This window comes from Cynocephalus volans, chromosome 9 (assembly GCF_027409185.1).
Source record: "Cynocephalus volans isolate mCynVol1 chromosome 9, mCynVol1.pri, whole genome shotgun sequence".
Taxonomy (NCBI): Eukaryota; Metazoa; Chordata; class Mammalia; order Dermoptera; family Cynocephalidae; genus Cynocephalus; species Cynocephalus volans.
In genome coordinates this window covers 71,702,613-71,728,570 of record NC_084468.1, presented here as the reverse complement: position 1 = coordinate 71,728,570, position 25,958 = coordinate 71,702,613, and the positions used below count along the sequence as shown (strand labels likewise).

Genomic DNA, 25,958 nt, shown 5'->3' with positions numbered 1-25,958 from the left:
TCAACAGTAATTTTGCTGAAATGAAGGCAAGAAACTTAATTTTAGAGAACAAACACATCATCATTAATTGTATACATGTCTTCAATTTGTTAGCCAAACATGGGTGCCACACAACAAAACCCAGAAATGTGCAACATGAAGTACTTCAAAATATTCATGTAAAAATGAAATTGAAAGATAATAGGTGTTAAAAAACAACAAATTTAGTTAAAAATTTCAATTGGTTTTATCACAATTCTAGAATTGGGCAACACATTATTTCATAAACTAGAATAAGTGTTCCAATGAGCCAAGCAGAGGAGGTTGGTTTTATAGACAGAAAAAGGCTAAAGAAAGCAGAAACAAGGACAAAAAGTAGATTGGTCATTTCAAAGTTACTCTCCTTGTAAGGAGGGGACAGGAAGACAGAACAGTAGAAAAATAACATCCGCTTAGTTCAGGCTATCTCTTTTGTGTAAGGATTAGAGCAAAGAGAACTTCATTAACACACGCATTGAGGATTTAAATTAGCCTGTTCAGGAAATTGGCTTTCTCCTGACAGAAGGTCAGATCACAGCCTAAATGACATGGAACTTAGCAGGAGTGACTCCATTTTTATTTCTAGTGTGGGGTTTTGGGACCTAGTACAGGAACTTAGTCCAAAACAGTGGCCTCCTATAATTGTGTTTAACATAGGAATCTTTCCATGAACTTCTTGAAAACCGTCTGGTAATAATTCAGTAGACTAATATTTTGCTGACTTGCATTAAAAACCATTGCTAAAACAGATTAAGAAGGAAAAATCACAGCTTTACGTATCTGTGCATGTGAGATTTTTTTTTTTTTTTTTTTTTTTTTTTTTTTTTTTGGCAGTTGGCCAGTACAAATGAGTGTATAATGTATTTGCCAAGCCCTGGTCTTTACACCCACCTTACCATTTATATCAAATGATCCAGCACAGTGTGATTATGCTTATTATTAAACTGTCGGGATTTTTTTTTTTTTAAAAAACTATGTATACTTTAAATTAGCTTGAGTCCTTAATTTTCTAAGAGCAAGCAACCAAAAAACAAAAAAGAACCATACCAAACACACACGCGCGCGCGCATGGGACATACCTAGAGTTCTAGAAAAGACAATCCCCAAAACAGTTATCAGTATTCTAGAAGTTTTGACGGGTGAAGGCTAGTATAACGCTTTTTGGAAACTATAATCGTGGCATATCCACTGTGGTACCACAATGTTGCTAAGCAGTTCTTTTATTCTTGCACCTATTATTGTCTTAAATTGACCCTGTCAACAGTATTCGTTTTGATAGTTTTGCACATCTGCCACAGGTCGCTCAGCAGCAGCCTGCGACCAATCGCACTCCGTGGTCCTCCGCAGCTGCTCTCGCACCAAGCAGCTTTAAGGCCGAAGCCGTCCGCAGAAGCGAGGGACAGATCCCAGCGCGCCCATCAGGGAAGAGCAGGGCCGCCTCACCTCAGCCTTCCCGCCTCTGCGTCCCCAACAGAAGGCGCCTGCGTCCCCCGGCCCGCCCTCTCCACGTCGCGCCGCGGCTCATGCGCAGGCGTAGGCCCCGCCTCCTCGCTCGGTCCCGCCCGGCCCCGCCCCGCCGCGGCACCTCGTCAGGTTCCGGCCCCCAGGCTTCGTCCCATCGCTCATCGCTGTGGCGGCGGTGGCCGCTGGGGCGGTAGAGGATGGAGGGCGAGAGTACGTCGGCGGTGCTCTCGGGCTTTGTGCTCGGCGCGCTCTCCTTCCAGCACCTCAACACGGACTCGGACATGGTGAGCCGAGGGGCGGGGCGGGATCCGGCGTCCCTCGGAAGGGCCCCCCGCTCGGCCTCTCCTCGCTGCGGTTGCCGGGATTCCTGCCAGCCGGCTCCTCCGACGCCGTTGCGCCTCCTCTGCCCTCGCGGTTCTGCCTTCTCCGCTCCTGAGCTGTCCTTGAGGTGTCTCCTGCCCACAGAAGTCTTTCCCGGGATGAGCCCTCCGTCTTCCAGCTTCTGTTTATTTCCTTTCCCCGGCCCGAGTGTCCCACACGCCCCCAGTCGCCTTTTATCGGTGCCCCCTTTTCTGGTCCAACTTCGGCATGAAAGGAGGGAAGCCTCGCTTAGTGTCCTGTCCAATCCCGCTGCGTCTAGGGAGGTCGCCGGCTAACTTTCCGTTTATCCTGACTATAAGCATCTCTTGCAAAGACGACTGTGGGCTTTTTCACGCAGAGCAGTGCCTGTGCATGTTTTTCGAAATGGTGGGATGGTAAGGGAGTAAAAACAGATGCTGCATCCAGTGGCTATTCTTTGGCAGATCTTGGTGGGTGAAAAAGCTTCATTTGGTATATAAGATACCTGAGTTTAGTTTGCATTGGTATAAAATTTGTTAAAAATGTAAGGCCTCAGCTAGTCCCTTTTCTGATACTTACAGTTAAAATTCAAACATTAAATATACCCTCATTTAAACGTTTATGCTATTGCCTCGGTTCAGAACCTCTGGATGAAGCTAAGAAGTTAAGTAGTTTTTTTTAAATACAGTGCCTATTTTCTAAAACTCTTGTTTTTATGAAATAAACACTAAAACTTTGAGCGTGGGGAATGTTATGTAGTGAGTGCTTAGTAACTTGCTGAAAGAAATTACAAGCATCTAAAATACACCTCCCTACTATGCTAATATAGTTTAGAGAATACCATACTGAACAATGCCTAGTAATTGCTGCTAAATGTTTGCCGTTCGTTTTAAAATATAAGGTTTGTCTTATTCAAAATTGCTTTTTAGCACAATCCTAATAAAGGTTGGGATTAGTATATTTTATGTATACAATTTAAAATAACTTTACAAGTTAATACCTGGCAAGGAGCAAATATATGGCAATTTTAACTGTGTGTGTAGCTGCAGAAATTATTTTGGAATGTCTTTAGTGTAAATATAAACAGAACGGGTCCTTAAGTCCTCTGGAGCTTAAAGAATTATTCCTTGGAAAGTACCTTAGTATTAGAAAGGTCCCTCTTTCTCAGATCTTTTTCCTAAAGTCCTTAAAAGGGTGGTTTTGGTATAGTTGCCCTTGCATTGTCCCCCCCCCCCTTTCTTTCTCATGGTTTGTCTTTGGGAGTATCAAAATGAAGAAAAAGTGTACGTTCTGTATTTTTCTCCCTTGATTCCAGTAAAGACTCACACTGTGGAAATATTCCTGCTCTTTCTCCTTAATGAAAAGGGAGTGGGGAGAACAATATTAACTAATCACAAAGAGGTATTGCCTGTCAAGCACATTGGGTCTTAAATGTACCTAGAGAAATAACTGCATTCTCCAAAATTCAAAGAAATCATCACTGCTGTGGCAAAATACTTGTATTTTTAAAAGAATTGGGCTCACAGCATCCCTATTAGAAAGCAGATTCTGAAATTGAATTCTAAATCTTTAATCTTTCATATTTTGCACAATGTTTAATCTGAAAACACTGATCATTGTGTCATTTACAAGCTTAGAAGCTCCACTGACTCCCAGAAACGCGTGCTTTTAAATGTACACTCCGTGGCTAGTCATTCGGAATGTTCCCATATTGGCTCTATCCTATTTGTCTTTGATTTCCTACTCACAGATAGGAGCTTTCTGTTCCAAGGCAGACTGCTCTACTCTTTCCTCAAACATCGTGTGTTCATTTGTCTTTAAGTCTTTTATGCTTCCAAAGGTGCTAAGTGCTACACTCTGCCTACACAAATGATGCCCAGCCCTTTAAAGTCAGCTGTATTCTCATCTCCACAGGGTCTTCTCCAATTATGTCAGGACATGTTAATCTTTCTCCTTTTTAAAACCACACTGGTATTTACAATCTCTTCCACTCATTTTTTATTTAACTGTTCATGTTCCCAAGTAAACTGGAAGAACCTCAGATCTTTCATGTATCCTCCAGCTGGTAATGTACATTGTAAAACACTCAGAAAGTATTGGTTAGTTAAGTGACTGAACAGTAATTCTATCAGTGTATTCCATATACTGCTTTTTATTTTTATCCTTTTAGGAAGGTTTTCTCCTTGGAGAAATGAAAGGTGAAGCCAAGAATAGCATTACTGATTCCCAAATGGATGATGTTGAAGTTGTTTATACAATTGGTGAGTCACTTATCTCTGTGTCTCCTATTTTTGATAATTTATGTGGAAAGAGACCAGCATAAATTACTGTTTTTAAATTGTTAAAAAATATATACGCATCTTTAAAAGGATCTAAAAGAATATATCGCACTCATTCCTCAATTAAAATTATGGCCATGTACTGATTTAAAGCAAGAAACAGTATGAGACGTAGGAAGCAGATAAAATTACTGCAGGGAAACAGCTCCTGGCAGGAAGATGGTCCAGCAAAAGAAAGACCAAGGAAAAAGATAAAACAGTTTCTACAAAAATGTTAAATGGTGCAGAAAAATTGGAAGATGAGAACTGAAAAAACTCACTGATTAGATCATTAGATTACTGAAAACCTTCAGTAATATCTGGAGTGTAATGAGGAAATTACCAGATTGCAAAGGGTTTAAGGAGTGGGTGGTGAAAACAGAGCTGATGGCAGCTGTTCTTTCAGGGGAAAAAAAGGGGAGGAGCTTTAAAATATTTAGGGAGTGTTCTGATTTACTAACATATAAAGTTTTTTCTTAGCATATGTATATTTTTTAACAAAATAGGTGGTGTACCTTATAAAAAGTCTGGCATCAAGACATACTTTTATTTGTTATGACCATTTTCCCATGTTAAATAATCCTCCACAATATCATTTTTCATAACTGCATTGTATTCCACTTTATGACCTTACTGAGATTTAAGCAGTCCTTTAAATAATTTATAGTCAGCTGTTTATAGTTTTTTATTATCATAAATTAACCTACAGTGAAAATCCTTGTACATAATATTTGGCTTTATCTATTGTAGATTCCTAGATAGAGCACTACTATTTCATGAGTATGAACATTTTTAAGATTTTTGATCTGCATTAGCAAATTGCTTTCTGGAAAGATTATATCAGTTTATACTCATACTATATGTCATTTTTTGTTTGCCATTTTAAAAGGTTAAGAATAAAAGTATATATAATAGAAAATTAAAAAATTAAATTCTCATAAGTCTCCTCATTGGCAACCACTGTTAGTTTCATGGGGTTTTTAAAATTCATTTACAATACACATAAAATACAAATATAAATGTACATTTTTTTTTTTTTTTTCCTTTTCTCCTTTTGGCTGCTGGCCTGTACTGGGACCTGAATCCTTGACCTTGGGCTTTCAGCACCATGCTCTAACCAAGTGAGGTGACCAGCCAGCCTAAATGAATATATTTTCTGTTTATAAAAATGGGATCATATTATACATGCATAAATATCTCCCAAGATATTAGTAGAATTAGCAGAATAGTATCTGCATGTATAGTTTGTCATTCTTTCTAATGACTGCATATATCCCATTGTATGGGCATACCATAACTTTTTAATCAGCTATGAAAGATTTTCTATTTTTTTTGTTAATACAGTATTACAGTGAACATTTTATTTAGTACATATATCTTTGTGCCTTTGTCTAGTGTATATCTGAAAGTCAAATTCCTAGAGGTAGACTAGCTGATTGCTTTTTGGAAAAGTTACACCACTTTAGGCTCCCCCACAGTATATAAAAGTGCCTGAGTCCTCATACTCTTGCCATCACTAGATATTATCAGATCTTTTAATCATTGCCAGTTCGATAAGTGAAAAAATAGCATTTTCGTTTGCATTTCTTAATTACCAAAGAGATTAAGTATTTTTGTGTTTTTAACCTTTTTGGCCTTTTTCTTTGAAAAGGACAGGTCTGTTGCATTCTTTGACTGCATTTCTACTGGACTTTCTTGCCTTTATTGATTAGTTATAACATTACTTAAGGAAATTGGCCTTTTGTCACGTGTTACACATAGGTTTATACAGTCTATAATTTTACTTTGTAATTTTGTTTTTTCTGCTGAGACACTTGAGCTTTAAAAGCAAGCCCTTAGAGCATTTTTTTCTCAATTGAAATTAGCACCAAGGTCAAAGGGTTTGGATCCCTGTCCCAGCCAGCCATCAAAAAAAAAAGAAATTAGCAAGCCCCCCAAATTATCTAACGTATTTTAAGGGGTTTAATTTAGTTAAGGAGGCATTTATTGAGTAACTACATTGTGCTAGGGGCAGTCCTAAACTTTAAGGTAACTTATTTTAAAATGTTGGATTATGTACTTTTAACACAGATGGCTAACAGACAAAATCCAAGACTGACAAATTACTACATTGCTTTAGTTAATGAGATATTCATCACTTTTATACTTTCCCTGGTCTGTACACCAGAATATGTTTTACCAATTATCAGTTACAGACTGTTTCTATTTAGTGTTTTTTCAGACAGGGATTTCTCCTATCTGGGCAACAGATACACTTGCAAGAAGAAAAATGTCTAAAGAGAACAATCACTTTTCTTATTTAGCTGTAATACTACTATTGACAGGAGAATAAAACTCACCTCTTAGGAGACATTGTTTTTTTTGCTTGTTTGTTTTCTTTAGTCTGTAGTTAACACTGACAAATCCTTTATGAAACAGCTACTTAAAAATAAAAAATAATCCCTTTAACAACTGTTTATCAGTTGGGTAAATTTGGAGCATAACCTTTTTAGAACTCAATGAAAATGTAGTAACTTTGAATTTATCTTCTGTGTTGCCCTTATTAAACCATTATTTAGAGCGATTATAGCATTGTGGTTCAAGTTCAGCTCTGGGTTTGAATTTTGGTCCTATCACTAGTTTGGACAAGCCACGTAATCTCTCTTTGCCTGTTAACATTATCTTTGAAAGGGAAAGTAGGTTTGGAAAATGGGAAGCTAAGGGGTGGGGAAAAAAGAATGATAGCATCTGTCTCATAGGTTTGTTGTGAAGATTAAATGAGAATCAATGATAAAGTGCTTCCTGGCATAAAGTAGTGTTCAAATATTGTATGTTATTCAGGTGATTATTAATTAATGTAATAACTAAAAATTATTTTTTTCCAGACATTCAGAAATACATTCCATGCTATCAGCTTTTTAGGTGAGTAGTAGTACTAGTAGGGGCAAGTAAGTGATGTGAAAAGTATTCTCTGCAAGTGAAATCATGTTTTGGGGGCTTTTTTGGGGGGTGGCTGGCCAGTTTGGGGATCCAAACCCATGAAGTTGGTCTTGTAAGGCTGCACTCTAAGCGACTGAGGTAACTGGCCAGCCCCAAGTGAAATCTTAGTCATGAGTTATACATGGTGATACTAAATAAAATGGAAAGAGTTTTTTAAATACTTTTACTTGTACATTGTTAACCCTGTCTAATAGTTCTTTTTCTATATTTATATTGCTTACTTTAGCTGGTCTTCATTGCCTCTCCCAGGAATCAGTTTACCTTGAGTTTTGCTTTTCCTTGTTGTACTCGTTCACCTCATTGCATATTATAAACTCAGAGAGTGACATGTTCTCATACATCATCAATAGCAGCACTTTTTTCTACCCTTTTATTCTAGTTTATTTTAGCAACTCTTTCCTCACTTATAGTTTTTAGTGTTATCTTTTGCTCATTAACCAGTTATTTTCCTTATCTATAGTTATTTTCCTTATCAATAGTTTCTTATTGCTTTTTTAGGGTAAAAGCTTGTGCTGTTAGTCTTACAGATAGTATTAGTACTGTTAATTCTAATACACTGGGTATTTTTTTTTTCTTTTCATTGAAGTATAGCATACATGTAGAAAAGAACACAAATGAATTTTCACAAAGCAAGTACATGTAATCATGTAACCATAACATGGTATAGTTTTAATGAAATACCTTTATGATTCATATAAATCATAGCTTTATGATTCTTATAAATCCCATGAGAAAAATCGGCAGTACTATCTTACAGTCATACTGTGTACACATCTCTGAGGTTGTTTAAGAATTACAGTGGAGCATATGGTTAAGGTGAGAAAGGTCTGTGGGATAGGAGAAAAAAGGGCTTAGTGTGGTCTTAAATTGTTGTGCCAGCAAAAGGTACAGCTCCTATACTGCCTTATGTTCAATGGACATACAAAAATATTTGTTGGATGACTGAGGCATTCTTAGTGGACACTCATAAAAAGATCTTCCTTGGGGGACCCTCAGGACCAGTAAGAGATTAAGAGGGACAGTGAAAACTGATCCAGTATATTTTGGCAACTATGTAATAATCAGACCAACATAACAGTCTTGGAACTGAAAAAAATATCTAATCCAGTGATGAGAAACCTGTGCCTGGGCCTTTTAGCTCTTACAAGATTCTAGAGGGTGGGGGGGAGGATAAGGAGAACCATCTGAAATGACTCATTCAGAAGGTTACTACACACTTCATTTTTATTTAACAGCAAAATAAATAGGCCTAAAAAGTTCATTACTTAATAAAAGCCACAGAAGTAGTTAATGGCAGGGCCAAAAACTAGAAGAATCAGGATTTCTTGAGTTCTGTTCCAACAGCATACTGCGCTGTTTCTCCCCTGTTAGAAATAACATAGGCGAACATGTATGTTAAAAACAGTCTTCTAATACACACTTCTGGGAGTCTGAGCTGGATAGGCTTTAATATACCCAGTTTTATCTCTAATACAGAGGTTTCCAAAATAGATCCCCATAACCTGTTTTCACGTGGCCCTCAATAAAACAGTATTTACTGCATTTTTTAAGGGTTGTAAAAAAAAAAAAAAAAAAATGAAAGAGGAGGAAGAATATGTAATGGAGACCAGATGTAGCTGGCAAAGCTTAAAGTACTTACTATCTGGCCTTTTATAGAGAAAGTTTGCCAACCCTGCATTGCTTCTCAAACTTTTCCACTGAAATTTGATTACCTCAAGTCTGGGAGAAGTACCTGGGAAACAGCCCATTGAAGCATAAAACTTAGTCAATTTTTTAAAAATTATGCAGCTTAACATAAATTCTGCTGCACAATATATCTATTCCTACAGAAAATGCCACCCCAGTCTTCTCAAAAACTTCACATAAAATCAGGGCTTCTATAGAAGCTGTACACCATTATCCTATGGCTTCTTATACATACTGGTGTATTGCTTTATGTCCCAGTTTGAGAAGGTCAGAAGTGAACCATGCTAGAGAGGAATACAGGAATAAATTCTTGTATTTAGAGTTTTCATACCGGAACTACAAATAAGTAAAATGGAAGGATCTGTTTAATAAGCTTAATATCTCCCCCTTTGGTAGGTGGAACTCTATCAATTTTCCCATTAAAATTTTTTAATGGAATTTTTTAAAATTTATTTTATTTATTGAATCAAAATTGATTATACATATTTTGGGGGTTGAACATTGAGATATGTTGATTAAATCAATATTACTAGCATATATATTGTTACAAATCGTAATTATTCTTTATGCCCCTTGTCCAACTTCTCCCCCTCCCCCCTCTAATTGCCCTAGATTTCTTCTCTCCTTCTGAAAGAATAATGGTTACTCTCTTAACTTGTTGTCTAGATGATCTGTCCAATGCTGAGAGATGTGATCAGTTCCACCAATATTATCATAGAGCAGATGCTTCTTCTGTCACTCTGAAATGGGTTTTGTGGAAGGAGACACCTTCTTTTCTTTGTCTCTGCTGGTGACTCTTCTTGTGTTAATGCACTCCAGTGGTTGGCGGACCGTCTGGGTGGTGGCTGTGGCGTCTAGCCGCTTTTGCAGCAGCCATGATTATTGTGATGGCTGTGGTGGGCCGCCCATGTAGAGGTGCTGTTTTTGGCATGCTCCTTGGCACTGGCGGTATGCCTGGTTGTGGGGTGTGTTTGATCCCCTTCTCCTTGCCTCGGGTCCCTGGGCAGGCCCCAAGGTGCTGGCGTGGTGTGCCTGGTTGTGGGAGGGGGGGCTCCAGTCCCCTTCTCCATGCTTGAGGTCCCCAGGCTGGCCCTGAGGCACTGGTGCAGTTTGCCTGGAAGTGGGATTGGGGTCCGGTCCGCAGATTCAAGCCTCCAGTTCCCAGGCAGGCCCCAAGGTGCTGGTGGTGTGCCTGGGCGGAACTAATTTTTTGTCCTTTGCTTCTAACATGGGGGGAACTTCCTGTGGGAACCAGTACTTGACCTGTGTGGTTGTTTAAATTGCTACTTTGCTGCTGTTTCCCTCGGGAAGGCTTTTTATGCAGCTCAGGGTTTAATGGTTGACCTTATAGGTACTTCCGGCTCTCCAGAGACCTAGAGGATCTGTGTTCTGTAGAATCTCTGATCTGGGCCTGAGTTTTTTCATCAAACTACACCCCATGCAATTCTGCATTCCTGACCAGTCTCTTCTGAGTGGTCCTGTGCTGACTGGGGGGCAGATCAGCTGTCCTTGCTGTGTCCCAGTGTTCCCCTGGTGGGCACGTCTCCCCCACCGCCCGTGCTGCAAACACTTCCCATGGGATGGGCTCTGCGCCGGTCCCATGCGATGACTCACCAGCCTCTGAGTGGCTCCCTTTTTTCAGTTGTTCTGGCTCCTCACTCCTGCGTGGGTCCACATGAACCCTGTTAGCGGTCTTGCTGTCCTGGGGGCCACCAAGGCCCTCTTCTCTCTTGCTGCCTCCTAGTAACTCCATCTGAAGGGCACAGCTGTGGCTTCTGCCGGCTCCTGCTCCATGCACTCGTCAGCTCGAGCCTTAAAGCAGCCGTAGCCCGAAATGCTCAGAGCAGCTTTTTCTTTCTCTTGTCATGGTTTTTCCCACCTTCATGAACTCCGTAGGTCTCTCCTTCTCTTCCCCTGAGCTCCAGCTGCCCTGGCTTGGCTGATGTTACATTTTTATAGTTGTAAATTTGGTTGATTTGTGGGAGAGAGTGATGCTGCGGACCATCTATTCCATCATCTTGATTGGATCCATTAATGGAAAATTTTTAATGAAGTCCTTGTAACTTAAAAATATATATATTGCCTATTTGGGTATATTTTCTCAGTTTTATATAACTAATTTTTTTCAGTATACACTTTAGAATTATCAGTAATAGCCTATTATAATGAATATTATTTGTAGCAGGTTTTGCTTAACATTTCCCTGTCATAGAAAAGAGTATTATTGATCACAGTGAATTGCTAGGAAGGAAGGAAATATTTGCAGTCTCTTATTTTAAGAGCAAGAAAGCTGGAAGTAAACGCTTCAGAGTGTTTTAGAATTATCTCTGATTCTTCTTACACCTTGGACATTCCAGCTACAGAACAAAGACCAAACTAAACCAAAACCTATACCTCTCCCCACCAAAAAATCCTACTACCTCCCAAGACACGTAGCTTTTGGAAGTAGCAGTGAATAAATTGTCCTTTTGTCATTTGTTCGCATTATGCATTCTTTTGTGTGTATCAATATTCTAAAAAATTTTAATAAACTATGAATGAATTGTGAACTGGCTATATGAACTTACTTTCTAATACCTGTATTTAATGGATAGTTTACTGTTTTGTTTTAGGTTTAAAAAAAAAAAAAGTGATGCCCAAGTTTACCTTTCCTTTTCATTGCTTATGGACTTCATGTTTCTACCACTTTAAGTCTGTTAATTTGAGAACTTTCTCTACTATTTATTTTAGGAGTTTGTCAGGCAAGCAAGTATATGGATTTTGGTTGGGTAGTTTGAGTTAGCAATAACTAAAATTAGAAATGCTAATAAAATTATTCATATTTTTAGCTTATTTGAAATATCTTTTAATTTTGGCTTTTACAGCTTTTATAATTCTTCAGGTGAAGTGAATGAACAAGCACTGAGGAAAATATTATCAAGTGTCAAAAAGGTACTCCCTGATTGACCTTTTGTTTTTTGGTATTGTATGCATTATTTTCAACTCCTAAAAATGTGTAGTACTTAAACAGACCTTTTAAGCAGTATTAGTCTTCACAGTATCCCATAAAGCAGGTAAGAAAAGGCTTGTTCTTCCCAGAAATTCAATAGGGGTGCTCTGAAAACATAATCAGTCATTAAAAGTATTAATTAATCTTGTTATCATGCTTCCTTGACTACTCTAATTAACACTGATCTCTCTCTTCTATAGTTCCACCACACCCCTTCCTAGTACCATTTATTATAAGACTTAATCCATTCCTGTTATTTGACTTAGCTGCAGTTACTATTTTTTATACTGCAGGGATGATTTCCTATACAGCACTTAATTGAATTGTCCACAGCATACTTGGTGTTCAGTTAAAAGTTGCTGAATGATCAAAATGGATTTTTTCCCCCAAATACAAAATTTTTCCAAAGCACAATTTTTTTCCTCTTAAAATTTTTTATCCCTGATTTGAGAATAAAAGTAGATTCAGTAAAAGAAGTTTCTGTCAAAAAAACATCCTTTGTTGAAAATGCTTGAGCTTTTTTTCCAGTGACATTTAGGTATTTAAAAATGTACCTGGTAAAAGTATTTGTTTTAAAAAGAACAGAAGTAATTTTAATTTCCTCAATTTAAATGTGCAAATATAAAATTTAGTTGCCGAAAGTACCACAGATCTCTAAGCAGTCAAAGTGGTTGTTTTCTCTTTGTTACAATTAAGTTTTCAGTAAAGGAAAATTATTTTTCCAGTTAAAAAAAAGGTTTAATAATGACACCACATTTGTTTAGCTTGTTACAGTTTACAAAAAAAAATCTTTCTTGTGATCTAGATATTCAGTCTTGAAGCCAACTTTGTGGAGTAGGTGATATCACTCCTATTTAAAAGCTATAGAGTTTAGCTTAACTTTTTTAACAAACCAAGTATCAATATAGGAAATTAACTTGTTTTCAGGAAGTGATTGCCTATTAAGTGAATCAGTGGCATTGATATTTTTTTCATCTAAATTTGATTAAAGATTAAGATTGTATGATAGTAAATGCCATAAAAGAAACTAGAAGAAGTTAAGAATTTTTTCTCCCTTTAATCTGTATTAGTCAAAATTTTGGCCTTTTAACCAAAAGGAAAGTAATTTAACTGTAAGTCAGCTTGCATACTATACAAAAGTAAAGCATATGACTAAGTATTTTTTGTTTATATGTGCCCAAAATCTTTCTAAGTACTAAGAAAGCTGTTTTTAAGGTTGTTGGTTTTGTTTAATTATAATAGTAAGATATATAATAGTCAGTTACCATTGAGGTTATATCTGATTTTTTTCTGTATTTTTCAGAGTGTAGTAGGTTGGTATAAATTCCGTCGTCATTCAGATCAGATCATGACATTTCGAGAGAGACTGCTTCACAAAAACTTACAGGAGCATCTTTCAAACCAAGAACTTGTTTTTCTGCTATTAACACCAAGTATAATAACAGAAATCTGCTCTACTCATCGGCTGGAACATGCCTTATATAAACCTCAAAAAGGGTAAATGTTGGTCAGTGACTGGCTATTAAGCTAATAGAAAAATATGCTTAATATTTTTATAGTATTTTTGTAGCTTATCAAGTATTTTATTGCATTATATTGTCACATTAACCCTCTGAAGTAGCTCTTACCATCTCTTAATTATAGATGGGAAATTGAAGGTCAGATAAAACCAGAAGACCCATGTGGATTGATTACTTGTATTCTGGCACTGAAGATTTGCTGTTATTTACAATTTAAGGAGGAAAAAAATATTTGTTTTAGATACTGACTGATAAAGGATATAATGTAGAACATAAGCCTGGGTACTTAAATAGCTTTTCTATAACTTCTGCAAAGAAGCAAGGTAGTTCCTGATGGCCCACCAAAGTGAATTTAACAAGGACTCCCCACAGGTTATATAAGCTACATTTTCATAGAATATAAGAATTAGTTGAAAGAGTACCAACTAAGATTAATTTTATCATTCACAGAAGATTTATATCTCAACATTAATACTGCCTTTTTTGTACATGTACTAATCAGTTAAAATCGTCATTAAATTTTTTTTTACACAATTATTTTATACCATGCACACTTCACAATTTTTAAAAGCCAGTTGTCTCAAGTCAGTAAATTCTATCTTAGGTAAGCAGTAATGAATGGGGCTGTTTGTTTTCTAATCTTGTAGGGGAAAGGTAGACTACTCTAAAATTTTATTTCATCAGACTTTTTCATAGGATACCTTTAGTGGTTGCCAACCTGGGCATGTCTGAACAACTGGGTTATAAAACTGTATCAGGTTCCTGTACATCCACTGGTTTTAGACGAGCAGTAAAAAAACACAGGTAAGATTCCTCAATTGCTTTCCCACTAAATTTACTCCTATTCATTTTTTGAAATTTTCTCATTATACAAACAACAATAGAATACAAATGAAAGGAAAATTGACTAATGAATACATTACTCAAATAAACTAGACTTTTTACTTTCTCCATACTTCCTTCTAACACTCGTCTACTTGTAAGATACAAAAAAGATGGGAGAGGGGGATTGTTGCATGTCCTGCAAATTTTAGCATATTTATTCTAGGTTAGAATAAGTAGCTAGCCTCAAAATTATAATTTTCTAAGGCAGCAGTTCAGATTAAAGGCATGAAATTAGACTGGGTATTGGACAAAAATCAGGCTTTAGCCAAGACTCACTCATATTATAGGCTGCTTAACTTCTTTTGTGATCATTAAGGGAATAATGTTAAAAATAGCAACACTGGTACTATAGGATACCTACCAGAGTGTAAACTTTATGAGGATAAGAGATTGGATTTTATTTATTTTTGTGTCCTTATAAAATACACTGCTTAGCAGTGTAGAAACAGAATACCATATTTCATTGATTCTAAGATGTACATTTTTTAATTTCTCTCTGAAATTGGGATGTTTTATAAAACCACCCCTTCTTCACATTGCTTTTTTTCTTTATGGATCATAAAATAATGGTGCCTCTTTCATTTAATGGTGACTTAAATTCAGTAAAATAATTTTAAAGTTGACTCCTGTCCCCATTGCCAAAAAAAAAAAGAACTTTTTCCCCTCCCTCCTTCAAATTTTATGTATTTTTACCTAACCCTCCCCCCCCCTTTTTTGGGGAGACTTGGCAATAGTACTTACGAGGCTAAAAAGTTTGCTAATGTGAAGATAGATAAAGTTAGGTTTTCTGGTTGGTTTTGCCGTATACAAGTAGGTTGACAAAATTATGGACCCTACAAAGCCAGTAAAAAGAATCTTCCATTGCTCCTTGTTTTTCACCTTGTCATTAAAATAAGTTCTGTACATTTGCCTGAGGAAATGGTAATTTTTTTACAGCTCTGAGTTTTTTAAAGAAGATGGATCTTTAAAGGAGGTACATAAGATAAATGAAATGTATGCTTCATTACAAGAGGAATTAAAGGTAAGTCAACATATCAAATGCTTAAAGAACGCTTCTGGAATTCATACCAAACTGATCACTGAAATTTTTTAGGGATAACCTGACATTTTGATTAGTTTTATATTGTATTTCTTTTGCTGCAGTAACAAAGACCAAAATCTGAGGCTCACAACAACAAAGGTTTAGTCTCACTTCCATTGTGTCTTAGTTGTAGCTCTACCCCTGTTCCAAATGTCACCTTAATTCCAGGATCCAGGCAGAAAAAGCAGCCCTTTTTTGGGACATATTCTTATGGCAAAAGGAAAAGAGCAAAAAAGCTGGTGGAAATTCACAACAGCCCTTAAAACTTTGCTCAAAACTGCAATGTCACTTCCACTCACATTTCATTTGCCAGAGCACATCATATGCAATAAGCAGTGATGTATAATCCTTTTACAGGATAAAGAGTGAAGCAAATGTTTGGGAACAATACAGCTACCACAGTATTAAGTTCTATCTCATTGTGTCAGTTCAGGTCCTTTGAGAAGTAGACATCAGGATGGGATTAGAAGTACAAAAGATTTATTGGGGCTGAGAAGGATAAAAGAGAGTAAGCAAGAACGGGCAGGAAGAGCCTTTAGACCACAGTGCAAGTCTGACCCTGAGAGAGAAGAGGGGGATAGGAGGATGATTGGTTAGGAAGAGTCTCAAGACTGCGGTGCCATTCTAAGAAAGTTCAGCTAGGCAGATGGGGAGTCCTTGAGCAAAGTGCCCCAAAGTTGTTCTGCAGGCATGGACTTTACAGTAACACCCTCACTGTACTCCGTCACTGCCTAGGAACAACCCAGAGGAGGTATGGCTTAAGAGCAAACAGTGGTGGATCCAAAAGTGGGGCTGTTAGTCAACTATGCTTCCCCAAGTTAGAGATCTGAGGCGTACATGGCAACCATATTCATCAATAGAACACACTAAGAGAAAAAGGGTTAAAACATCTTACACACTACTTTTTAATATGAATGATAATATAGCAATTTTAGAAAATAGAAACATCCAGTCTTACCATTTTAACAATTATTTTTACTTTGCCATATTCTCCAGTTTCTCCCAATGTATACATACTTAAAAATAGTTAACAGTCATGGCAACATATAAATTTGTGTCATGGTTTTTATAATTTTTTTTTTCCTTTGGGCAGCTGGCCGGTATGTGGATCTGAACCTGTGACCTTGGTGTTATAAGGCTGCGCTCTCTTGACTGAGCTAACCAGCCAGCCTGATTTTTTAAATTTTGACATATCATTAAACATTTTTCATGTCGATTCATGTTCTTATTTTTAATGGCAGTATATTTCATAGTATAGTATATTAGAACCTTTATGTTAAAAACGCTAACTCAGGCTAAAGTAGAGAATGTAGATATATGTCACAGGAACTGTAGGCAGAAAGCAGCTGAGCTTCAGGATGGAATTGGAACCAGGAATTGGAATGCTGCTAGAACTTTGTCTCCCCGTCTGCACATTGCTTTCCTCTGCATGTTACAAATCTTTCTGTTTCTTCATCTACTGGCAGACAAGAGAATGGCCAGCCCACAGCTCCTGCATTTAGATCTCATCTCTTTAAGAGATTAGGACTTGCCAGTTGGCTAGGTAATATTTCCAAATTCCCTGGAGAGGATCTAACTGGTTTTACCTGGGTTAGCTAGGGTGAAAGTGGGTATAGAGGTTACTGGCAAATTCGTATGTCAGGGTAAAACAAATTTGTGAAGAATAAACTGAGCAGACGTCGTAAAAAGTATCCACTAAAACTGCCTACATTAGTTATGTTTGATTTGATATTTTACTAAGGAACATCTTATGTAAAATTTTGTTATTTACTTAAGTTATAGTCCCAAAATGGAATTACTGGGTCAAAGGTTGTTAGCATTCATATTTTTAAAACTGATGACACATAGGGCCAATTTGCTTTTCAAAAGTAGTGTCTCTTATAGAATTAAAATCTTCAGTAGTTTCATTAACAGTAAAATATAGTCACTTGTTTTTGTTTTCATTTATTGTAAGTTTCTTAATGTTAAATATTTGCAGTAACTATGCATCTCAGTATTTTTTGTTTCAAAGCAAGTTAAATATTTCAGTTTATTCCTGCGTATTATCAAAGAAATAACTAGTATGATAAAACTACGTATAAATGAGAAGTTAATATATCTGAAAAGCATGATATAACCTACAAAGCAGCATGCAATTGCTTGCATAGAGGTCCTCCAGAAAATAACAAAATAAACATATATAAAAGGCAAATAGCATTTGATATTATATACCATCAAGGACTTTATGTTATTTAATTGTGAATAGATTCTTAATACAGAACTTGGAATTTTATCTATGCCCTTAAATTATTTTATTTTGCAGAGTGTATGCAAAAAAGTGGAACAGAGTGAGCGAGCAGTAGAGAAACTACTAACGGATGTAAACAGATTAAAACAAGAAATTAAAAAAAGGAAAGGAGCACAGATCCAAGCAGAACGTAAGTAAAATGTTAATACATCACTACTTTCTGTGCTTTAAAAAAAATTCTCATGATTTGAATTATGGATGAGCCAACTGTGCTATGGTAAATTTGCCTGTCTTAGGATTAATAGTCATTTTGTTAATACTCTTAAATTCCACTGAACAAAGAACATGATACTACAGTATCTGTGCAATACTGTTGATATTGAAGAACATAACTTAATTTTTCTCTTAGAGTATCATGGCGTATAAACTAGAATTGCATTGTGCATGTCTTTATTCTGTTCTTACTATAGATATAATTGTTAGAATCTTCTTGACTTTATTAACAAATACCTAATTATAAAAGCTTTGTAGAACAAATATTACCTGTTGAACTGTTACTTTGTTTTGTTTAGGAGAGAAGAATGTCCAAAAAGACCCTCAGGAGAACATTTTTCTTTGTCAAGCATTACGGACTTTTTTTCCAGACTGTGAATTTCTTCATTCATGTGTTATCTCTTTGAAAAATAGGCATATTTCTAAAAGTAGCTGTAACACCAACCACCATCTTGATGGGGTAGACAACCTGACCTTAATGGTCGAATACACCGATGTTCCCGAAGTGAGTCCAGCTAGTACACTACAGATGATGAAGCGTAAAGCTTTAGATGCAGATGATGAATGGCAATGCAAGAAATCACGGCTGCTAGACCTACAAAACAAACCATCTAAAATAGGTAGTGGTTGTAGTAACCAGGACAAAGCATCTACAGCAAGCAGCCCAGAAACAGATGAAGAGATTGAGAAAATGAAGGGTTTTGGTGAATATCCACAGTCTCCCACATTTTGATCCTTTTAACCATAAAAGACATTTTTTATTTGGCTGAAGGATAAAACTAAACATTTCTATTTTTACTGTGTTCAGCTACTTGAAATAATACATAGAAAAGTTCATTTGTTTTTACTATATTCAGCTATTCGTAGTGATATGTACATAAGATTATTTGTTTCCACTGTTCACCTGTTTGCAAGTTCTAGTGCATTTATTTTATAAAGTACTTTTAAGATATCAGGTGCTTATGGGTCTGGTCAGTTTGGTCAGTTGCTTAGAGCACAGCCTTGTAACACCAAGGTCCTGGGTTCAGATTCCCATACTGGCAAGCCACCCCACCCCACCCCCCAAAAATTAGGTGCTATTATTTTAAAATCAAAACCATTTTTTCGCTTTTTACTGAATTGTTGAGTGATGCATTATTTTAAACTTGTGCAGCATTCTTTAGAATTGGAAGAGATACTAGCCTTATTTTCACCAAGTGGAAAGAAGTCTAAAGTTTATATGAAAATTTATTTTTTATCTAGGTCATTAAAATTCTCCTTAAATGATAAAAAAAAGTACATTATGGTTAGGGCTGCCAGATAAAATGCTGGATGCCATGCAAGATTTGGGACAAACTTACAGTATAAAAAATTATTATCTGAAGTTCAAATTTAACTGGGTGTCCTATGTTTTTATTTGCTAAATCTCGCAGCCCTAATTATGACACAACTATAATGCAGCACAAACAGTAATCTATCTATCTCTAGTCTAGAGTCCTGTGCACAAAAGTGAGTGAACCCAAAATTTTGAGTACAGTACAAGCCTGATAATCCAGTGTGGTTAGGATCAGCAGCTGGTCAAGTAACTGAAAAGGCCAGTTAAAGTGGCAGTCAGAAATAATATAAACATGTATACATACATAGGAATGTCTATCAAAAAGTTTTTATTTTAAAAGAAAGCAAAAGTGTATGTTAATGTGCCAACCATTTGGTGTAGGATCTGGAACTTTTCTGCATTAAGTCCAGTGAGGAGAGTTCCTGTGTAAATAGTCTCATTACTTAACCTTTACATTTCCCAGTTTTGGTTTCTTTAAAATGATGAATTTATATAAACTTACAAAGCAACAAAGAAAGTACAAAATGCAACCAGGTTTTTCCATTCCCAGCACCCTGCCACCCCTTTGTCCTTACCACACCTAATTTGACAACTATTTTTAAAGGTAAAAACTGTATTTATTAGATATTAAACTATCTGTACCAAGTCTTCCCAAAGCTTTACTTAGTTTTCATAACAATAACTTTCCTAATGTTCATATTTCATCTGTACAATAACAAAACTGACAGGTCTGGGAACAAAACAGCTGACTCTTGGCAGTGCAGAATTCAGAAGGTAGGAGAGATCATGCCTTTCAGTATGATTTTTAGGGAGGACATGAAGTTCCAGCTTAATCCAGAGAGTTGGTGAAGTGGAGTTAGCTAAAAGAGTGTTTACTGTATGAGCAGATGTATTTATAAGTCTTTCCCACACACTTTTCCAGGAAATGTATACATCACATGAATCCTTCACCATGTTTCATCTTTCATTCACTGGATGAAATGCTAAACACAGACTGACCTTTGTTCTCCCATCTGTTACTTCCAAGAGAAATTATTTGGTAGAGAAAATCATATCTAGTGACAAAAAATTTTGTCTTCTACATGTGTGTTAACATGTACCTAATTATGGGGTGTTTATGAACCCACATACTACCAGTTTGTGCAAATCATGAGCTTCTGCTGGGGTTGTCTTACTGGTAACATAATTATGGTACTGCACAGAGCAAAAAGAGAAGGATCACGGTTGTCAGTTTGAACCCTACTCCTTGTATCTCTGGAATGAGAGAAGATGACCAATAATAGATTATCTATGAATCATTGCTTTTTGTAAAGGATGCTATAGGTTTGAGGATATACTAATCCAGGAATAAATGTTTTGTCCTCCTGTGACAGCACCACTATCCATCCCAATGTAACATCTTTACAAAGAGAAGACGCACTCTTAACTGGGCATACTTACATTTCAACTCCACAGCCAGTCACATGGGATTTGAACATCATATAAGCATTCCATTATCCTATACCCATTTCCCTAAAATCATCCAATCTGTAAGACAGAATCCAGGCCTAAAGCAGAATTCCAATACAAAGCATCCTTTCCATATTTACTGTCCCAACCAATATCAGTCGTACATTACTATATGAGCTATTTGGGGACCACAGATAAGTAACAATCATACAGTACCACTTTTACTCAAGGTGTGCAAAATATAATGAGTATTAATATTTTTAAAAAGCATTAACATTTTAAATAAGCAATGTGTTTAATGAACATTCCCTGGTATGGAGGGAAAGCTTCACTCCTGATCTCACTCCTGAAACACTATTCTACCCAAAGATTAGTTTGAGTCAATATTGGCAACATACAACCACTTACTGTAAAATATTTATTGGTGGTAGCCTCACATAATTTATTCCCGATATTTGACGTTACAAATTTTAGGGTCGTTGAGATACGCAGGATCCTTGTACGTAACTGCCATAAACCCTGTAAAGACATAATTAAAGTTCTTCACAAAAGATAATGAGCAAACTTGACTAAACCAATTCAGTTGTTCAGGTGGTCTTACCAAGTTTTTGAGCTCTCTTAATTGCTTTTGTGATTTCTTTCTGTTTCTTCCCACAAAGACCTATAAAGTAAAAAAGTGCTTTCCTATTAATAAACATGCAAATATTCAAAATATACAACAATTTCCCAATTATTTCTTTAAGGGCCAGAATAGTAAATATTTTAGGCTTTGTGGCCCTAGGGTCTGTGTCACAACTAAACTAAGCAACCATATGCACTATGTAAACAAAACTACAAAAATTAGACAGGCTGGATTTGGCCTATGGGCCATAGTTTACCAACACCCAGTTTAAGTGTCAGTACAGGAATGATCATAGTATACTCCAAAACATCTAGACCACAAATTTTTTAAGCCCAAGTTTTCTATATGTCATCAGCCTGTAGTAACTCTGAGCATAAGAAGATATGCAAAATAATAAGCATTTTGGCCAAAGAAGAGGCATTCTCAAAGTACCTAAATCCAGTCCCTGTGGTATCTGGTCTAATAGTGATTTATAGCACAATGTGAAAATTTGCCAGTTTTCTTAAATGACAAGTAGATTGATATAATTCTTATCTACATTTCAATTGTTTAAGTAAAAAACAAAATACCTGTTAGGTGCCTTCCATAAATGCATCCAGTAAATGGAGAAATAAACTGGGACAAAAGCTGTTTTTGAGTTTTATTTGAAGGGAAAAAAATTTATATTAATACATTTGTTATTCAACCCTGCATATGTAAATTTCAAAAAACAATCATGCTTTACACATGACCTTCAAGTTATGCATAGATTAGTAAATTTCAGATAAATTTCTTTAAAATATGAGAAAAAAATTATTTAGCTCATCCTATTAGCAAGTCATCCTTTTTTTTTGGCAGCTTGGTTGGTACAGGGATTGAACCCTAGTCCTTGGTATTATTAGCATCACGCTCTTACCAAGTGAGCTAATCAGCCAGCCTAAGTCACCCTTTTAAATAACTAACGTAAACATCTCCTGTCCAGTGTGTCAAAAAGTCCATGCAGAGAGTCTCCGAGTTATGATTTTTTTGGCTTTACAATGGGTCTATCAAGACATAACCCCGTAACCCCACTGTAAGTCAAGGACTTTTGAAGAGGTTTCAGTTTCTACTGAATGCTTATCATTTTCACACCATTATGAGGCTGAAAAATTATAAGTCAAACCCTTGTACATTAAACACTCTGGCTGTGTTGCCAGCACTAAATGCATTTTTGACATGACATTTTCTACTTAAAATGGATTTATCAGAACCTAACCCCATCTTAAGTCAAGGAGCATCTATATTATATACACCTAAATAACAGATTAATTAGCATATTCTTTCAGTGCTAAAGCTGTTTACTTGACTTTCCCACAGATATCTTTCTAAAATATTGCTCCTTATAACAAATTCTAAAATATTTCATCTAACATGATAAGCTATTACATAATCATGAAGATAAACTGTCAGACTATATTAAGGTCTTCAAAAGGTACAGATATATTGGCCATTTGTTATAATTTATGTTTTATTACTTTAAATACTTCTTTAACACATTCTAGGTGCCAGGCACTGTTTTTGATACTTTGCACAATTTTCATACTATGTTGTGTTTTTATAATTTCCTGTTTTTTCTCCCCCTCAAAGGTAGTTATCACCTTACACTATTGTCAGTATACACCATTCACTCCACACCTCTCAAATTTGCCACTTATTTGCTGAGAGGTAGACAAGAGATAAAATAATATTTGAAGCAATAACATGGGTGGTGAGGTGAGATCAACTTCACCAGAGGAGCTTTTCCCGAAGTACGCTCCCCTCTTCCCCCTGCAGCTAAGAATCACTGCCATAGTGAGCTACTGTTAAGACATTTGGAGCAGAGGAAAAAAGAGAAACACTGAGCTGAAATAATAGTAAATGAGGGAGCCAAGAGGCTCTTATTTGAATAAAGCAGAGATACCTCATACATAGAATTATAACCAGATTTGAAATTATGAAGTTGCTAAAACAGCTGCCTCTATACAAAGCCTGCTACAAAACTGATTTGATTCTCACTGAAGCAGAACTAACAAAGGAGCAAAATCCTAAAATCAAGAATCATAGTGAAGTGAAATCAGATCTCACCTGCACGTTCTTATAATCTACACGTTTTCCACACAAGACACATTTCTTGAGAGGCTCCTTATAAGGATTTTCCATTGGAACGGGCTAGGATAAAGACAGAAAAGTCTGATATGTGTTAATTCTGAATTTAAAAAATTAAAGTTACTACCTTCAAATCCATCCAAAGGATTAGCTGTATCTTTTTTAGTGTGTACATATTATGTACAAGCAATTTTGTTTCAGTTTGGCTAAGAAGGAATTAACTCACAGAGGATTCAAAGTACAATTCTGTAGAATAAAAGGGTTTGGGGAGAAAAAAAATTGAAGTCTGATAAGAAAGTGACTCTCAGCTCAAATGCTTTGCCCAGATTGTAGACGGCTAAAAAATTTTAATTTAGATTTAAATTAAGAAAAATTTATACAGCACAAGATAGCATATATTCTTAAATTAGTATAATCCCCTGAATAGCTTATCCATCCCCATATTTCTCTATCAGGTGTTTTATCACTATTTTTATTATATAAATAGATAATGATGCCGCGTAGCTTACTGTAATAAAAGGTTGACTTCAATTTTATGGCCCCAAACGGCTACATAAGTTTGTGTCAGCCTTTTTGGCTTTTCTGTCTTCATTACCGCCTCATGCTTCTGTCACGATGCCTCCCCCTCCTACTCTCAGTATGGTTGTGTCCAGAATAGAGGTTCTTAATCTAGAAACAGCTTTGAAGTTCATAACCCCCTGTAATTGTATCCAAAACTTCAAATATATGCAACTGTGTGCCTTTTGCTATGGAAAGAATCCATAGCTTCATTAGAGTATTGTTAGATTTATGACATAAAAAAAGAATAAACTTCCTTTACTCTCTCAAGAAACTATGGTGTGTGAATTAGTTGACCAAGATGGATATTCAGAAGGACTAGACAAGTTCCTTCATTTTTTTCAATTCCTCAAACTTTCTTAATCCAATTTACATTCAGCTCACATGTAATGACTGCCTATATTCCTTCTCAACACCGTGCTAAGTGCTTGGTATGGTGTGATTAGTGTCAAACAAATTATCTTTGCATGTACTAGGAAAACATGCTACACAAGCCCATGCTAGTACTTTAAACCCACAAAAATACACCTACAGATTAGCGACAACTGTATTTAATATACTGGTGTAAAACTTCAATTTCGATCCCTTATTTATTAAGGCAGCCCCCCCAGAAGTGATGAATAAGACAAAGATAGGAAAAATGTGAACTCAAAATTGGGAAGAGGGCAAATCTATAGCTAAGCTTTGTACAATCTCTTTGTTCCATTATCAACAAATATTCCATGTGCCAAAACTACTTTTTAAATTCCCAAATCAAATATCCAATAATTTAAGAATGAGGAAGAAAAATATGGTATTACAGAAGCCATGCTTCCTAGGAATCTAGGAATTCTCTTAATTCAGAACTCACTTAAGTGACTACAATCACTGAGTTATTTTTAAACTCAGAGTAATGACTATTATTTCAATTGTTTGTCCTACAACTAAACTATTAAAATAGCTAAAATAGGGCCGGCCCGTGGCTCACTCGGGAGAGTGTGGTGCTGATAACACCAAGGCCCCGGGTTCAGATCCCATATACGGATGGCAGGTTCGCTCACTGGCTGAGTGTGGTGCTGACAACACCAAGTCAAGGGTTAAGATCCCCTTACCGGTCATCTTTAAAAAAAAAAAAAAAAAAAAGCTAAAATATAGGACTCTGATCATATTTACAAATACCTTAGTAATAGGGAAAAAAAAAAAAAAAGATTCTTACCAGGTCCTCATTGCTGGTTATCTGTTTATATTGTGAACAACCTCTTCTCCACAGCACTGCAATTAAACAGAATAGCAATAAAAGTAAGATTTTTATTTTTATGGAGGCAAGATGAATCAAGGGACACAATAGAAAAGTTTTTATATTCATTATACTCAAAATGACTGGTTATAAAACTTTAATTTAGATTTGGGGTAGATTTGCTCTCTTCCTGACATTTTTGCTTCACTCCATGGTTAAGGGCAGATTTTAATGCAAATACTCACAGGAGAGACAACAGAAAGGCACTGTCATATCAAAAGGAAAATGAGTAACAGAACCTCTCCAGAGAGCACAGAGAAGATAAAATTGCAGAAATTATAGGTTCGAAGGCCTATGTCGCTGTGATCTGAGGCCTTAGACATCTGTAATTTGCTGCTGACTGTGGAAATGTCCCTATCTCACAAGTTTATCAGGAGATCTCAGGCAAGTAGCTCTCTTTTTAAGAATCACTCCACACTTCCTTCGTATGTTTAAAAATTTAAAAAGAATGGACTGGACGACACCTGACGTCCCTTTCAGCTCAAAAATACTAGAACTACTCATGGGTCATTAGAGTTCCACCCCTCTTGGAGAAACCGGCGTCGTTTCCCTAGCAGTGACGACTCCACTGACCACTAGGGCTAAGGCAATGGCTGCAATGCTACCGTGGAGCGTAGTATATGGAGACTTTACCCGCGTGACTCCCGGGATCCTTGAGGCAGACAGCAGTCGCTACCGAGTTTGTCAATGTTTTCCTCCCTAGACCAGCGCAAACAGCAACCATAGCTGCCATGGTTCCTCATTCATACTCTTCCTTTCCTCTTTCCAAATCGTCCCGACAGGTCCCTTCCGGAGTTTTCCTCTGTGGGCCAGAGCACTCCAGTCAAAGGTTCCGTGGGCGAACGCGGTAACACGC

General features: G+C 36.6%; 2 protein-coding genes across 5 annotated transcripts; one reads left to right on the top strand and one right to left on the bottom strand.

The window, feature by feature from the left end:
* Positions 1-1,627: 1,627 nt before the first annotated feature.
* On the top strand, positions 1,628-18,925 carry ABRAXAS1 (abraxas 1, BRCA1 A complex subunit). 2 transcript variants are annotated; one of them, XM_063108416.1, is made up of 9 exons: positions 1,628-1,766; positions 3,992-4,082; positions 7,004-7,040; positions 11,669-11,735; positions 13,097-13,290; positions 14,010-14,117; positions 15,135-15,219; positions 17,582-17,696; positions 18,079-18,925. In XM_063108416.1, exons 1-9 carry the CDS (start codon positions 1,680-1,682, stop codon positions 18,510-18,512), a joined length of 1,218 nt encoding a protein of 405 aa, XP_062964486.1. In that variant the 5' UTR covers positions 1,628-1,679; the 3' UTR covers positions 18,513-18,925. The 2 variants fall into 2 exon arrangements, with proteins under 2 accessions (XP_062964486.1, XP_062964485.1); XM_063108415.1 differs by having other exon boundaries at positions 13,998-14,117.
* Positions 8,395-25,925, bottom strand: MRPS18C (mitochondrial ribosomal protein S18C). 3 transcript variants are annotated; one of them, XM_063108418.1, is made up of 7 exons: positions 25,736-25,925; positions 25,022-25,077; positions 23,248-23,331; positions 21,735-21,792; positions 21,145-21,204; positions 20,952-21,062; positions 8,395-8,482 (listed from the first exon to the last, which is right to left on the bottom strand). In XM_063108418.1, the coding sequence occupies exons 1-6, from the start codon at positions 25,833-25,835 to the stop codon at positions 20,986-20,988; spliced, it is 435 nt and encodes a 144-aa protein (XP_062964488.1). In that variant the 5' UTR covers positions 25,836-25,925; the 3' UTR covers positions 8,395-8,482; positions 20,952-20,985. The 3 variants fall into 3 exon arrangements, with proteins under 3 accessions (XP_062964488.1, XP_062964487.1, XP_062964489.1); XM_063108417.1 differs by lacking the exon at positions 8,395-8,482 and adding an exon at positions 9,302-11,900; XM_063108419.1 differs by lacking the exon at positions 8,395-8,482 and having other exon boundaries at positions 20,948-21,062.
* Positions 25,926-25,958: the final 33 nt, after the last annotated feature.

Coding starts and splice junctions, on each gene's coding strand:
- ABRAXAS1 (XM_063108415.1), top strand. CDS start 1,680: ATGGAGGGCGAGAGTACGTCGGCGGTGCTCTCGGGCTTTGTGCTCGGC. Junction 4,083..7,003: donor TGAAGTTGTTTATACAATTG/GTGAGTCACTTA, acceptor ATTTTTTTCCAG/ACATTCAGAAATACATTCCA. Junction 15,220..17,581: donor CATTACAAGAGGAATTAAAG/GTAAGTCAACAT, acceptor TTTATTTTGCAG/AGTGTATGCAAAAAAGTGGA.
- MRPS18C (XM_063108418.1), bottom strand. CDS start 25,835: ATGGCAGCTATGGTTGCTGTTTGCGCTGGTCTAGGGAGGAAAACATTG. Junction 23,332..25,021: donor TAACCAGCAATGAGGACCTG/GTAAGAATCTTT, acceptor TCTTTATCCTAG/CCCGTTCCAATGGAAAATCC. Junction 21,205..21,734: donor TTATGGAAGGCACCTAACAG/GTATTTTGTTTT, acceptor TTTACTTTATAG/GTCTTTGTGGGAAGAAACAG.